Source organism: Peromyscus maniculatus, chromosome 16 (genome assembly GCF_049852395.1).
Source record: "Peromyscus maniculatus bairdii isolate BWxNUB_F1_BW_parent chromosome 16, HU_Pman_BW_mat_3.1, whole genome shotgun sequence".
NCBI classification, from domain to species: domain Eukaryota; kingdom Metazoa; phylum Chordata; class Mammalia; order Rodentia; family Cricetidae; genus Peromyscus; species Peromyscus maniculatus.
This window is the reverse complement of record NC_134867.1, coordinates 32,022,218-32,038,831: the sequence shown is the minus strand read 5'-3', so window position 1 is coordinate 32,038,831 and position 16,614 is coordinate 32,022,218. Positions and strand designations below refer to the sequence as shown.

General features: G+C 38.1%; 1 protein-coding gene across 10 annotated transcripts in view; it reads left to right on the top strand.

The window, feature by feature from the left end:
- Ptprk (protein tyrosine phosphatase receptor type K) overlaps positions 1-16,614 on the top strand; it is a 537,607-nt gene that overhangs the window by 306,149 nt on the left and 214,844 nt on the right. For all 10 annotated transcript variants that reach the window (XM_042262160.2, XM_076552564.1, XM_076552562.1 and 7 more), the window contains exon 7: positions 13,301-13,594. In XM_042262160.2, the coding sequence (XP_042118094.1) occupies positions 13,301-13,594 (294 nt within the window). The remainder of the gene's footprint in view (positions 1-13,300; positions 13,595-16,614) is intronic.

Here is a 16,614-nt window from a genome sequence, read left to right as displayed (position 1 = left end):
AGTAAATCATGGTAGGTTAAATGTTATCTAGAAGTTTTCTATTGAAGTGACCTGTCAATCTGCAGGACCTGCCCCCAGGGTATCTTTTTCTTTCTTACTTTCTTTTCTTATTATTTTTGGTCTTGATTTTTTTTTCCTTCTGAATGTCTTCATTTTCTCTTTGGCAATCTAGTTGTAACTGGGTAGTTTATTTCCATAACTGATGGATATAACAGGACGTAATGAACATATATTCTTCTCTCTGGTAAATTTAATAAAACAGAACAGTGTAAGGTCTCCTAAAAATAACTCACTAATAATTTGCAGTATGTGGAGAGATGTTTACTATGTTGCTTATCTAGTTCAATAGCAAAAAATTAATATTCTTCATCCTCAAGGAACCTGAGTCTGAGGAATAGACTTGGTTCATGTGCCTAAGGACCCAAGTGTGACCCAGGTCTTAGAACAGTTATCACTTCACTTTCATCTTGATTACATAAAATTTTACAAGAGTCATCTGAACAGGTATTAAGAAATCACTTCTTATAGCAAGGTTTGATTAATGTGAATGGTGAATAAACCTTTTTCTTACTCCCCCCAAATTCAGTTGCTCTTTTTTTTTATTGTATTGCTTTATAAACTCTATACTTACTATAAGTTATTTAGGTATTGTTCTTAAGTTTGTATTGTCCTCGTAAGTAGCATTCCATGTATATAAGATCTACCACCTTTGCATCCCTTATTCTCCGTAAAGGAACAGGAACTTTGTCATCTCTTCTCTAACCAAGTGGCAGGCATTTTAGTGACTATAGCGACTGCCATACGTGTTCCTCATGACCTAACGGAAGCACAAACGTACTTCTGCACTCATGCACACTCATGTACACTCCTGGACACTCATGTGCACTGATAGAATCTCACTGGGCCTAGATTCCGGGAAGCCATGCGATCTCTGCTATTGTCTAGGAAGAAAGTAGCACAAACTCAGTTTATGAAAATTCTGAACCTAGGGTTATTTCTCCTGATGGAGTTCTTTTATTTTAGAACTTCCCTGATGGTGGAAAAAGTAAACTCATCCTCTTTCTGAAGTTATATTACTTAATAGATAAGAATATATGTCCAACTCATTCTTAATTTTGTCTTAAAATAAATTTAATATTAATGTTCAAAAGCTCTCTCCTTATGCTGGATAGTGGTGGTGCACACCTTTAATCCCAGCATTTGGGAGGCAGAGGCAGGTGAATCTCTGAGTTCCAGGCCAGCTTGGTCTACAGAGCCAGCTCCAGGACAGCCAAGGCTGTTATACAGAGAAACCCTGTCTTGAAAAAACCTCGTTGGCTGTGTTCAACAAGGTGTGGTTATTTGAAATCAAAACCTCAGACTCTCTTGTTTGTTATTTCTTTTAAAAAAATAATATTATAGACTCCCATTATCATATTATATTTCCCTTTGACAGACTTTTTTCATCCCCCCAATGGTGTACATTAAAATGTCACAAACTTTGTTGGTATAATCTACTCATTCTGTAATGTGACACAATTTCTGTGTGGCAGATATTTGGAAGTCCCCAGGGGATGCTTTTTCTGTGAGCCTTGACACTTTAGCCCTTTGCTGAGAAGTCTTAGAATGAACAGCTTAAAATGATTTAGACTCCTGCAGATCAGAAACATCTGGCAACTTCTGTGTGCACATTCCTGGCACTTAGGCTGGGATATCTTTTCCAGTTAATTGTAAATGTAACATACTTAGTCTTAGAGCCCCAAGAAGAATTCCAGGCTCCAGTGGTCAGAGGGCGAGATGCTTGGTCTTTTGTGAGACGCCTCAGAAGTCGCTTTCCATGACTTGTCTAGGCTGTACTTGAGGCAGAATTGAGGTCACCGAAACTTCGAGGGTTGGAACATTCCCAGCTTCCTAATTGCAGGACTAAATGAGTATTTGAGGGGTGCTATCACTCTCTAGTGACGATTCTATTGAATGCCTCTGTTTCATTTTTTTTTTTTTTTTTTTTTTTTTTTTTTTTTTTTTTTTTGGTTTTTCGAGACAGGGTTTCTCTATGTAGCTTTGCGCCTTTCCTGGAACTCACTTGGTAGCCCAGGCTGGCCTCGAACTCACAGAGATCCGCCTGGCTCTGCCTCCCGAGTGCTGGGATTAAAGGCGTGCGCCACCACCGCCCGGCCTGTTTCATTTTTTATGTGTTGTTTTTGATAATGGAATAAACACAAAATCTAGCATACTTCCCACACCCCAGTACATTCTTCTTGTAATTTGAACATCTCCTAGCTGGGACCCTGAAAGCACCGTTATGGTTGCTAATATTTTTACCACCAAAGCGACATGTGATTTATTCAGAGGAAAATAAAATGAAGAGATTTATCACTTTAATGTAGTTTTCGTGTATATTTGAAAAAGTAACTTTTGAGAGCAGTCTAGAAAGTTCCCGGCACCAATGAGTACTGGTGAGCAAACTATCGGGCTTTCTGGTAATCCTACATGTGTTCTCCCATGACTGATTTGTGAGCTGGCTTTTCTAACATGTTCAGTGTTAACGTTATCTCTCAAACTCAAAACACAGACACAGTGCTGTATGCCTCACAAACTGAACAGCCTGGGACTTTGGATTGGGAAATGGTGTCCTTCAGTTATAGTATAGAAACTCCTGACCTTCATCAAATATGAATGCCATTGTATGAAAATGCAAAAAGAAAGATTCCAAGGAAACACATTCTTGTCTCCTCTTCATACTATGTAAATAGTAGGCTTCCATTCTCGGTTATTACTTGTTTTATATCCATTGATGGAGGTTCTGTATATGTTTTTTCAATGCCCATGAAAATATTAGCATACTATTTCTTGTTATGAAATATTTTAACTTTGAGTTGGTGGAGATAAATTTTCAACATGATATGGAACTTGGGGGTTTAAAGAAAATGTGACTATTGTGGATTAGGAGCCACTTCAAGCCCATATTTTTAAATCCTTGATATCCCTCAAAGCAGACTTGAGCTTTTGTCTTACTTGGGAATGCCTGGTGTGAAGGGAAAGTGTACTCTTCAGCTTTAAGTATGCATTCTAGAAAGCTTTTTTTTTTTTTCACTAGAAGTTCTTTTATGGATCATAGAACTTCCCATTGTTTGTGCTATTTCAGTGCTTTTAAACATCGGCATCCCGTTAGGATGTTGATGTCGGGGTTTATGAAGGAACTGAAAATAAAAGGTCTCAGGCTGGCTGACTTGTCACATTAGTGTAAAATGTCCTTGATCTGGTAGCTTTTCACATGATTAAACATCTTTAAAATGTCAACAAAAATGTTACTTTATCCAGTAGTGTATAATTATTCCTGTATACCTCCTGATTCCATTTAATTATACAACGGTGTCTAGTCATTTTACTTTTGATGGCATCCTGACTATTGGGAACATAGGTTTTGGCCTCTAAAGAAGTATTCATAGAATTGGAGGATGGTGATAGTCAGTTTCCCATTGCTTTGTTGACCTACTGGAAGCTAAGTCCCTGTAAAGAAAAGAATCTAGTTTAGTTCATAGTTTGGGATGCTCAACAGAATGTCAAAGCAACATGCTCCAGATTTAGTAAGAAAATTCTCCATGTATGCTCTGAGGAGACATCATAGTGTGTGTGCGCACATGCACGCATGCACGCACGCACGCACGCACGCACGCACGCACGCACGCACGCACGCACGCACGTGTATGTCTATTTCTGGTTTTACATGTGAAAGAACTCAAGAGTTCCAGGAGATAACACTTAGTCCCTTACAGGAACAGTGTCCTCTTTAACTGAAGAATGTTCCAGTAGAGGCGATCTGTCTCTTCAATGTCCCATAGCCTCACTCACATTGCGATGCCGAGGGCCACACCCCGAACATATGAATCCCTAGTGAATACACCGCATTCACACCATAGCGATGATTAGATCAATTTTTCCATTGCCATCACACAGAGCTGTGATTCTGTGACAACGGTCTTCACTCCCCTATGTGTACACTCTCCAGGTCACTGTTAAACCCTGTCCTCCCTTTTGCAAACTTCTAAGTACAAGTGCATAGGAGTCTGTCACCTCGTCTCTGATCATTACTCCGAACACCTCAGTAGCTGTCGTTAGGAACAGCTTCCCTTGACTCAATGACCCGTGCAGCTGTATTCCTTTGTCACTAAAAACAGTATCCGATATTAATCCAGAACACTTAAAAACAAAACAGTGGAATGCATAAATCATGTTTTACTATGACTGTTACTGTCATTATGGATTCTCAACTGGAGAAAATGTTTTACAGTTGCTTTTGTTCTTCTCTTCTTTGTGATGATTTTATATGTGATGAAATTTATATGTGATGAAAGTTTTTCCACAATTATGTTGGACTCGTTAAACCAACAATACAGTTTCTTCCACTATGTCATCTTTCTAACAAATTGATTTATGGTTTTTGAAATGGAAATGCACTTAAATTTTTGACTGCTCTAGAGTTACTAGTATTTTTACGAAGTCTGTTCTCTTAGGGAGACAGTATGCACGTTTCTCTTAGATAATGGTCTTATTTCTTTGGCTTTACTATGCCATTAAGATTATTTTTTATAAAAATTAAAGTCCAGCATTTATTGCACTAGAAAAATATAACTGTGTCCACTTTTCCCATGAGGAATCTAGGTTGTACCCTCCTAAGTTATGTAAAAATGAGAGTCTAATTATCACATGTCTCAGTAACTAGGGGCAAGGAAGTCCTGGAATTTGACATGCCTTTCTGGAACTCAGGGTCACCACAGTCAGCAGTATCTCCTGATACCATTGGTAATCTGAGTCATTATACTGGGAGGATGGGGGTGGAAACCATCTGTGCAAGGCTCCATTAGCATGAATACCTCATGCATCATTTTAAATCAATTTGGAATGAGCACAAATGATGTATTTATCATGAACCTAAACTTCACACATGTTTTAGTACAGTGGTTCAACACTGTATAGTGTTTAGACCCAGGAACAAGTTGGCAAACAGTGTGCTTGGTTACAATTGTCATAGAATTCATTAAAACCCCACAGCTTTGAGATTCCGGCGTATGGGATTTCTTTTATATTTTTTAATATAAATTAAAATTCAGAATGTCCACCAATAATGTTTTTCTTGATTTTACACAGACAGACAGACAGACAGACAGACACACACACACACACACACACACACACACACACACACACACACACAGGCATAAATGTATGTGTGCATGTAACACAGTAGAGCGATCATAATGTTATTGTAAAAATGAAAACAAATTTAATGGATACAGCCATTAAATTTGTTTTAATATGTATCAATGCAAAGTGCATATAAGCAACACTTTTGTACTCCATATCTTTTTCCCCAATGGAGAAAGGAGTGAAAGACTGTACTGTGTGGTATACTGCTAGGTATATTGAACATGCTACTGGGACATTTATTGAAATTGCAACAGTTCCCCTCCATCTTCCTACCATATATTTTCTTCTTCTCCCTCATAAAGGTGACTGATGGATTGTGATCTGGTGGCCTGTTTATGTCCCCAGACTTACAGGCGACTCAGCTTGGAGTTGATGGCTTTTCTGCTTTTACTACCGAGTTGATTGTTATTCCTGGAGCCACCTGGATGTTCTTTTCCTTGAAGTGCTGTGAGCAGTTTGAGCTCTGACAAAGCTAAAATGAGGAATTAAACCATGATAAGAGAAGTCTTCTCTATTGATTACCCTATGACTCATTCAAAAGCATCTATAATTTTATTATAACGTGTGGCACTGATTGCCATGCAGATTATAAGGTTGGAAAACATTTAGCAATACTTAAAATATTATAATAATTCAAAATTCTGAGCCAATTCATTGCATAGATTCTAAACAGGGATTTTAGGGACAAAATGAGATACAAATTCACATTTATGCCACAGTGTAATAAAAAATAAAAATTCCTTCATTTTTACCTATACCCTAGATAGGAACTTTGCTTCTCGTTTTTGCTGACATCTCTGAAAGACCACACTGCTCTGTACCTTTTTATTTCAGGGAGGTATTAAAGTGATTGCAGCAATGTTTTCAAATCACTGTTGCTAAAACACCCTGGTAATGCATAGGATGTAAAATCCAGTATGCAAAATTGGCAGTTTCATCACCAAAGTGATCCTTCTTATTTTTAGCACTTCAGGCTGCAGGAGAGAGCCGCAGCATGGAGATGAAATACCTGATCCTTCAGAGTATGAATACACATCACACTGTGAATTGAGATGGAGAGACACTCCTTAATATGGAGAGTGGAGTTTTAGCCTAAGAATTTCCTTCTAAGCTTATATATATATATATATACATATATATACATATATATATATGTATATATGTTTGTGTATGTAGGTGTGAGATATTATATATATATATATATATGTGTGATGTACCACAACAAGTCATTATATTATAACATATATCATATATTATATATGATATATTACATTCATTTTTATTTATCATATATGTAATAATTTAATGCACACAAATGCATTCTCTGGTATTATTATAATTATGCTATACCTGTCCTGATTCATAATATATATTCACATTAAGGATTACATCACAGAAAATTTTTCTATGAAAATGCCTTTTAAAATATGTTTTCCTTGGTAGTGGTGGTGGCAGTGGCGGTGGCACACACCTTTAATCCCAGCACTTTGGAGGATAAGGCAGAAGGATCTCTGTGAGTACATGGCCAGCCTAGTCTACAAAAGGAATTCAAGACAGCCAGGACTGACTACACAGAGAAATCCTGTCTTGAAAAACAAAACAAAACAAAAACAAAAACAAAAAAACCCCACCAAAAACCAAAAAATATTTTAATTGGTCAGCTTTGACTTAAAGATAAAAAGGAATTATTGTTAGGTCTGCAGTTGTGGCTTTTTTTTTTTTTTTTTTTTTCTTTTGCAAGCTGGATAAATCATGGGTTGCCACTTGGTCACTAAACAATTGCTTAGAAAGTGTTCTTTTGTTCCAGTCAACTAACTCCTTTAATTAAATAGTAACATTTTGTAGGTGCTGTGTATCAATGTCAGAACAATTGGCCAGCTATCTGGTTCAGAGTAGAAAGTAGTGTATCTTACTTCGGAGGGCTAAATTTCAGCCTCAGAAAACAAGCTTAAGAAAACAGAAATTCTCATGTCTTCATGTGGATTCCTACACTGAAGTCCAGTGTACATTTTCTTCATGGAACATGTAAAGTCAGTTCAGATAATTGTTTTTCTTGTGGGGACATAAAAGTTTCCTCCTAAAGGCTTGGCTAGCTGACTGGTCACTGGTAACAACGGTATTAAAGGTTTTACCCTAGTATAAGAGTACTGTGAATACAAGGAAGACAAAGTTTTGTAGACCAATTACAATTCTTAATTGCATTACAGAAAAGAAGGAAAAGCTAAGCCATGCGGGTTTCACTGAACCCAGTCCACCTGATGATGCCTGTTAGTTTTTCCTCTTAGTTGAAAAATAGTTCCATTTCAAAAGGAAAACTAGTAACTTTGCTTTACCTCTCTTCCTCTCCATTTTCTCTCTGTGTGCATGTGAGCCTGCGTATGCAGGAGAAAGCTTTTGTGAATCAGAAGTCAGTCAGCAGTTAGCTAAGGTTAAGTTTGAACCCCTGGTCCTCTTGCCTCTGTGTCCCAAATTTTGGGATTAAATGCACACACCGCCATGCCTGGATTCATGTGATACTGGGGATTTATCCAGGGTTTCATGCATTCGAGGTAAGCATGCTGAAATAGAGCTATTTCCTGAAAAGTAACTGTCTCCGTTAGTGTTATTATTGCTGCGATGAAACACCATGATCAGAATAAACCTCCGAGGGAAGGGTTTATTTGTTCCAACATTTTCATGTCACTGTTCATCACTGGAGGAAGTCAGGACAAGAACTCAAGCAGGCCAGGAACCTGAAGGCAGGAGCTGATGCAGAGGCCCCAGAGGAGTGCTGCTTACTGGCTTGATCCTCGTGGCTTGCTCAGCCTGCTTTCGTACAGAACCCAGGACCACCAGCCCAGGGATGGCACCACCCACAATGGGTTGGGACCTCTCCTGTCATTCACTGATTAAGAAAATGCACTATAGCTGGGTCATGAGGAGGCATCTTCTCTATTGAGGCTCCTTTCTTTCCAATGACTTTAGCTTGGGTCAAGTTGACATAAAACTAGCCAGAATAATAACTTTTTTCATACTTTCATTTTTCATTCTCAATGCACTACTGTTGAATAGACCTACTACAACTGACCATGGTTCATGTTCAAGTGTTGTTCTTCTAGAAATGATTCTAAACCCCTTATAATAAAGTTAGAGATGTGAATGAAATTCCTTTTTTTTTTTTTCAATACGTTTTTCCTTCTTTATGTGTGTTGAAAAATTCTTTCCAGAAAACATCCTCTGTTCACTTGCCAGGGATTGTGGAAGTGGTATGTGTGAATGCTCATTTCTCTGTCTCTCCTTGGTACTGAACTAGCCTGTGTGACTAAATGGTTAACCTTGCACTATTGAGATTGTAAGCCACTGTTCTGTCGATAAGCGGGGAAGTGAGTGATGGAATTCAGGCCAGCACAAGCAGCTCTGTTGTTCCTGTTCCGTACTGCTAGAAATCATGTCTGTGTCCTTCTTGGCTCTTGGAAGTTAGCAATGGGCAAACCTGAGTGCCAGTGGCTCCTCATGAAAATCCAGCCTGTCCACATTGTGGACAGCAGAGGGAGATTTGACTTTGGGTAGGAGCAGAAATATGTGAGGATCGCAGCCCAACAGAGTGGCAACTGCAGGAATGTGGTTAAAGGACCATGTTTCCAGCAGCTCCCAGAAGATGGAAGAAACAAGGAACCAAGTTGTATCTAGACACTTGGGAGGCATTCAACGTCCTGATTCTCTCCTGTCTCTACTCATACTCATTTCAATTTTCTGGTTTCAAGAACTGTTAGAGGCTGAGTTTTATTAAATACATCAACTTTGTGGTGGCTTGTCAGAGTGGTCAGAGGACACTAATATGATGCCCCAGCCGCTTTTATAGTGGAAGTGCTCACTTAGACCTCCTTCTGATGCTATTTTCTCTGACATAAATAAATAAATAAATAAATAAATAAATAAATAAATAAATAAATAAATAAATAAATAAAACAATGGGGACGAGATAGGATTGAGACAAACTTAATTTATCTTTTTCAAAAGATGGACATGAAAGTGTCCTTTGCCTTGGCATTTACTCTGTTACTGACATTTTCTGGCTTCTGTTTCTGCATTTGCATTTTATTGATTGACTGGATTTTGATAACCGACACATAGTTTTAAAAACCATTATAATAGGAATAATTGGGTGGGAATATCCTTTCATAGTGGCTTACTTGATTTCTAGACATTTCAACATTATTTCAAATATTAAACAAGTAAAGCAGACTGAATATATAATTGGGATTTTCTCATCATAGCTTGGCTCCAGAATAATGAATGTAAGTCATTAATGGAAAGTTAATTGGGAACGTTGGCAAAGTTTATCTTGTATTTTGAGGATTGCATGCTTCACTTGATACCTCGTGTACATTTGGGATTTATTTGCACCACACCTCTGGGTCTAGTAGCATATTAAGTTATGAAGAATATTAGCATTGCTGCAAAACAATTACTTGTTCATTTGCTAACTGATTAAAATTCATGCATAATTTATTGAAATGAATAGAGATTTTATAAATAAATCTCCTTGTTCTCTGGGGTCCAAAAACAAAATACATATGCTAATATAAGGTTTCTTCTTACCGCCAACATCCAAAGTTTAATATGTAGTGGGATATTAGTCTCCTTAATGTGAATTTCACTCATAATCATGCTGTTAACCAATGTGTATGCATCTCAGCTGTTTTACGTATTGTGACAGTTCCAGTTTTGAGCCATTGATTTGATTCCTGACTCTTCTAGTTTTGCCTGACCATAGCAAGTGAAATGAAACTGATCAGTGTGTTGTTGGCATTCTTCAGGCCAGGGCGTGCACCACATTGAACTCATTACATCACTTATACATGCCACTAGATTCAATGTTAATTACTGAATTTAAGGTTTGGGGTTTTTTTGGGGGGGGTGTCAGGCAAACAAACAACAACCAAAAATAAAGCCAATAGCATCACACAGAGCCTGCTGGTGCATTTTAGAAATTTAGTCTCTCTCTCTCTCTCTCTCTCTCTTTTTTTTTTTTTTTTTTTTTTGGTTTTTCGAGACAGGGTTTATCTGTAGCTTTGCACCTTTCCTGGATCTCGCTCTGTAGACCAGGCTGGTCTCGAACTCATAGAGATACACCTGGCTCTGCCTCCTGAGTGCTGGGATTAAAGGCGTGTGCCACCACCACCCAGCTGAAATTTAGTCTCTTAAAGCCTCCTGTGAGAGTTTACTTGTGAAAAGACTCAGTAGAAAGTTAAATAATCCACTCATGTTTACCTTGTCATTCCCGCAAAGGCGTTTGATTTTGAACGTTCGCCTCCTGGCTCCAGATTTCACTTTATATTTTCTTGTTTCAAACAGCAATGAAGAAAGGCTGTGTTTGTTTCTCATACTGGTTTATTCTGGCTTTGCCCCCATCCCTCACCCCCTTCCCCTCTCTTTCCATCTTCCTTCCACTTCCTTCTTGTTTGCTTTCTCTGGTGAATGTGGGGGAGGCTTTTGATGTCTGAGATTCAGCATTTAATACACACATCTAAGGTCAAGTTGTGCAATACCTGTACATTGGTAGTTTAAGTAAGGTTTGCAATTTACAATTCATTTGCCATGTTTTTTTTTTTTTTGTTGTTTTGTTTTTTTGTTTTTTTGTTTTTTTTCTCTTCATCATATTAAGTATCAGACCTCTTCCAGTCATTGGTGAGCCTTGAAATGAGTGAGACCTTGTTGCTTGGTGGGAGAGTTTCAGCTAACTGTGATTTTAACATTGTTTCCTACTGTCAAAGAAATTAGTAAGTGAGCCATCTGAGTTGAAACAAACACGTACTTAATGAAGCAGTCCAGTTTACCAGTGAAGTAGAATGCTTGGGGGGGGCATTTGCATTTCCTGGGAGGTTCCTCTCTTGGTTCAGCTTAGCATGTAGAGAATGCATTCCCTTTCTGTCTTCCCATCTACTAAGTGTTTTGTAAACTCTGGGATGAAAGTTGGTAGGCTAATTGGTACATGTTCTTGGGATGAAAAAATCAACCTTGATCCTATTTTATCTGATAAGTGAAAGCTGATAAATAAAATGTTGGTATGGTTCAAGTGTTTCCTTTTGAGGTGAACTTCGTTTATGAAACAGGCCATTGTTCACCTAGGACAAAATGTCAGCCATTATTGCTAAATATTTTTCCAAACCATTAGAAGATTTATGTATGGGTAGTGTTTACAGAGCATGCGTTAAGAACGTCTTTCTGTAGAAATAGTGCTGGATGTCTACGACACATACAGCACACAGTAGTTAGGGTCGTTCTCACTTTACACACGAGGATGGTAAATCACAACTTACATTATTCTGAGACAGCCAGTCTGAAAACTCTTTCCTTAATGGGCCCATGCAAGAAGAGACCACTTATATTCATAGTTATTTCCAGAAGGGAGAGTTTCATCATGTCTATTATTCTTTACTTCGGTACACTGTTTCTTTTATATAATATACAACTCCCATTTAAAAATAAAAAAAAATCTCCTCCATGTTATGTGAATACCCAATGTACAGAACTTTGTCATTAGTAGTTAGTAAATATGTTATGTGTTTTTAGTCTTATAAACTTTGAAGTTATATTCTCAAAACTAATTTTTAGAGATCCAGGCCAGATAGTCTTGACCCAATTTTCTGGGTATTGGTGATTCAGAGGATTTTTAGGTTAGAAACCTTTCTTAAAATCATAAATAACGTCCAAATGTTGGGCCCAATATAAAAATTCTTGATTTCTTTCAACTTGCCTAGGCTTATGAGACCCTTTCTGTGGAGCCCCTCGTTCCTATATGTATTGTTATTAATAGTTCAAAAGTTACTGTTTGTATAGCCTTGACTTGCACTTTTTCTAGTCTCTGACTTAGAGCACTGTGTGGTTATGTTAATAGCTTTCCTGTCTGTGATTTCCTGTTACTCTTCAGCATTAATTCTTAAATCAATTTGGGGACAATTATCACCTTATTAAGATTAATACTTTCTTTTAAAAAACCTTTCAACTCCCTGAGAAGTGTGAGGATGGTCCAGAAGGTGAAAGGAAATACCACCTGATGACAGGCTACCAAGAGGCCCCTCTGCCCTGTATTCCAGTGGAAAGGCCTGGCAGACAGAGCAAGCTCTGTGAAGTCCTCCCAGGACAGGACAGCCTTTCAATAGTATTGCCATCAGGGAAAACCTGCTCGAATACATTAGCCATCATTCCATAAGTTCGAATGTTGAAATAATATTTCCCCAAGTTTCTGTTGAGCACTGTCTTAAGCCACCCAAAATTAAATTGCAATGTCCCTTTGACATTTGAGCTTAATAAGTGACATGTGGCCTATCGCATGCTACTGCACAGGCCACGGATGTATAGTGATTGGGGATTTCTTCTCACTGCAAGTTTCCCATTTCCTAATCTGTGAGTTGGGTGTGTGGCACCAGCTTTCCTTCAGCTCTCGGCCCCTCCCCGTTAGCTCATCTGCTGGAACTTGGAAGTTGCGAGAAGCAAAGCAGGAGCAGAAGCAAAAATAAATAAAGAGAAGAAAATATCAGAGCCCACCTCCCCCCGCGTCTGATGAGTGCCGCTCCTCTCCAGTGCTTTTCTTTACATCCCTGTTGACTGCTGTGTATTGCCACGTTCTCTCCTGGAAATGCATGTTTTTAAGACGAGGAATCTTTTGCTAAATGGAACAAAAGCCTTCATAAAACCAATGGCTCTTTAAAATACAGTTGCTACATCATGGCTTTCTAAGTTATATTTTCTTTTACTTTGTTCCTTCCTTTCCTTCTCTCTCTCTCTCTCTCTCTCTCTCTCTCTCTCTCTCTCTCTCTCTCTCTCTCTCTCTCTCTCTCTCTCTCGGCATGTGTCTGACCGATTACTCTAGCCTGGTCACTATATTGACCTCATATTTGCAGCAGTCTTTCGACCTCTGCCTCCTGTATGTGGGGATTACAAGCATGTGCCACCAACCCTGGCTCTGGTTATCTATTTACCATGTGCTTCTCAATTGTTCACTATGCCTTTGGTTACAGATGGATATTACGTATAGCATCTTTACTTATATATGTTATTGTTAATATATCTCTGTTTGGGAGTTGAGATTCTTTCCTAACTAGAGTATACACATATCTGTCTTTCCTAGAACCACCCAGACCCATTGCTCCCCCCCAGCTGCTTGGAGTGGGGCCTACTTACTTGCTGATCCAACTCAACGCGAACTCCATCATTGGGGATGGCCCCATCATCCTGAAAGAGGTGGAATATCGAATGACATCAGGATCTTGGACAGAAACCCATGCGGTCAATGCTCCAACTTATAAGTTATGGCATTTGGATCCAGATACAGAATACGAGATCCGTGTTTTGCTCACAAGACCCGGTGAAGGGGGAACAGGACTCCCAGGACCACCACTGATTACCAGAACCAAGTGTGCAGGTAAGTAAGGCTTGATACCAGGCTAGTCCCTTGGGAAGAAATCTAACAACCATAATTAACACACATATAGTATTCAAAGTTTTGATTATTTGGTGTGTGATTTAAATATACTGTTTTTTATTGAATTTTTTCATTTGACAATTTCATATATGCATAATATGAATTCTGATTGTTACAGTCCCTGCTCCCAAGGCACACCCTTCTAAGAGGTTCACTGAATTGGGTTATTCATCACCTTGTCTGTGTAATAGTATGCCTGATTTAAGAGCATTTGGGGTACTCCTTGGAATCTAGCCTACTATTTGATAAAGCCAGATTATTTTCTTGCACAATAACTTTGATGAGCTTTCTGTTTTCTGTGCAAAATGCCTCTGGTAGCTCTAAAGCATTTTCCCTTCAAGTTAATACTGTAAACATTTTTCCCATGGAGAAATGATCTTCCTCCATGATTTTATCTTCAGTGTCGTGGTCATTTAATAGAGATAAGAAAATGGACTCTAGGACTAGAGAGGGGAGCTCATTTAAACAGTGCCTGCCCAACAAACACAAAAGCCATTCAGATCCCAGCACCCAGAGAAAAGCTGAGTTTGTTTATGCACAACTGTTTTTCCCCCTCAGGGATTCGAAGACAGGCCAATCCACAGAACTCGCAGGCTCTAGGCCGTTTGTGAGTTCTTAGCTGAATGAGAGACTGCCTCAAAGAATTAAGTGGAAATAGTAGAGAAAGGTGCCCTGCATCAACCTCTGGCCTCCGTTTGCACACGCAGATAAAAATAGAAACAAATGAGAAATGACTGTACAGGGTCCCTCAGTGAGATAATTCTCCCATGTAGGAGATCCTGTTGGTGATTAGCTTGGCAGCTTGACACCTCCTAGAGATATTGCAGTTTCCTTAGTGTTACCGCTCTGACTCTGCCTGAAAGAGGGCCTGAAAACAATACCCTTCAAAACATAAAGAAATTACAACATACTATGGTCTTTGCTATATCATATTAGAGAAATTCTTAACCATGCAAAGATAAAACATCTGATTGCCTATTATTTGAGTGCATTTTTACTTTAATATTTATTCTTCAAAGGATAATATTTAGTTTAAGGGGACATTTTTGTGTCAGTGAACCATTAAGTGAAAATACACACACACACACACACACACACACACACACACACACACACACACACACACATCTTGAGCACTTAAATAGGCAATTTCTGAAAATAGAAAACTATACCACGGGAAGCTATGAGAATATTAAGTACTTGTAAAATGTCTTCTTGAACATCTGTTTATTATTTACAATTTTATTGGGCTATTCACCAAGAATTCTGACTTAGCGCACAGTAGTCGATAAATATTTTTATTGCAGTTAAGTTTATATAAATGATTAACACCTGTATCGAGTGTTTAAAACTTATGGGACGTTTCGCTGTTGATTCACTGGCCTGGTGGTTAGGAAGTAGAGTTCACTAATGTTTTGCTTGGCATCTACTTGTATGTGGCAGTTGAAAGCCTCAGAGAAGTTTTTAACTCTAACTCGTATTATCCCATGGCTCAGCTTGAATTTCACCGTTGGTTTTTAGATGTTCTGTAGAGCTGTGACCTCTTCTGTGAGGTTTTCTGAGGAACTATTCTTATGATACTAGAGCAACTTTCTGCAGGGAAGGCAAGCTGACCTCACAGCCTCAAATAGTCAGGGAAGTCCTTGCAAAATGGTAAAACTGATGAAACTGAAAAGCTTACTCTCTACTCCAAAGTTAATATCTCATGCTAACACTGATGACAGTTGACAGTCTATTTTACTAAAGATAGTAACTACATATACTTTTTTTACAAAAATTACTCTTTCAATATTTAATCTTCATAAATTCTACAAAAATTGTAATAGTTGATAACTATATGCTGTTCCAGTTCTTAAATATCTATTGTGCTTTCTTATTTTTTTATTTTCATCAGAATAGGCTATTAGGAATTAACAGCCATACAATGGATTTTTATGAAACTGTTTAAACTCAAAAATACTTGGGACTCATTATTGGTGAGTGAGGTGTGAAGACTAAAAGTAAATGTTTTTAGGGCCATCATGCTGTATTAAGTGGATGAAAACACCGTGTTAATGAATATTGATTTTGTTCCCATATTGATGCATGTGTTCAGAGTGTATTGAACCAACAGAAGGGAAAATATGACTGGAAATCACTATAAGAATAGCCTCATTTAGGGGAGAGAGTAGAGTAAGAGTATCTTCCAGTCATAGCTAGTTTCAGCTTAGAAACATCTTGAGATTTAGGAATTGTATGGGCCCTGGAATCTGGTTCCTTATTTGAGAAACATTCAGTTTGTGTACTCATCATGAATTTGAATGATATCAGGTCCAATCAATTGTCCTTTTACTTCCAGATATAGGAATTTCAATTTCAATCTTTCACCCATGATAAACCTTTGCCACCGTTTGTTATAGCTAGTATCGTTCCAAAGTTACGTTGATGTAGATTTTCAGGGGAAAAGCACTATAGACTAGATTCTGTCAAGGATGTATTAGATCTGGGATGAGACATGGCTGCTGATCAAGGTCAGTGTTAAGATCAGCATTAAGTTCTGACATTTGCAAAGGAGGGAAAGCTCATGTGGTAATTTTAAACACAACCTGAAGAGCAAAATCAGAATATAATTTAGAGAAATCACAAAATCAATATTAGTTTAAATCATGATGCATTTCCCCTACTTCTCCTCAAGATTCATTTCCTTTTCTCCAAATTAGAGCTTCCCAAGTCATTATGAACATCACCATTGACCTCAAACAGGGACCACAAAAAGCAACAATCTATAAAACAACCCACAGAAACCATGCTATTAGCTGATTTTTAGCAGAAATTTCAAAAGCTTTAAAATGCTTTGTAATTCATAGGAATGATCCCATTGAGACTTCAAGATGAAAGTTCCCATCTAATGGTATCAAATTATACTTGCCATGAATAATGGTATTTACACAGAATGAGTTCTATATCTACAAAACATCCTC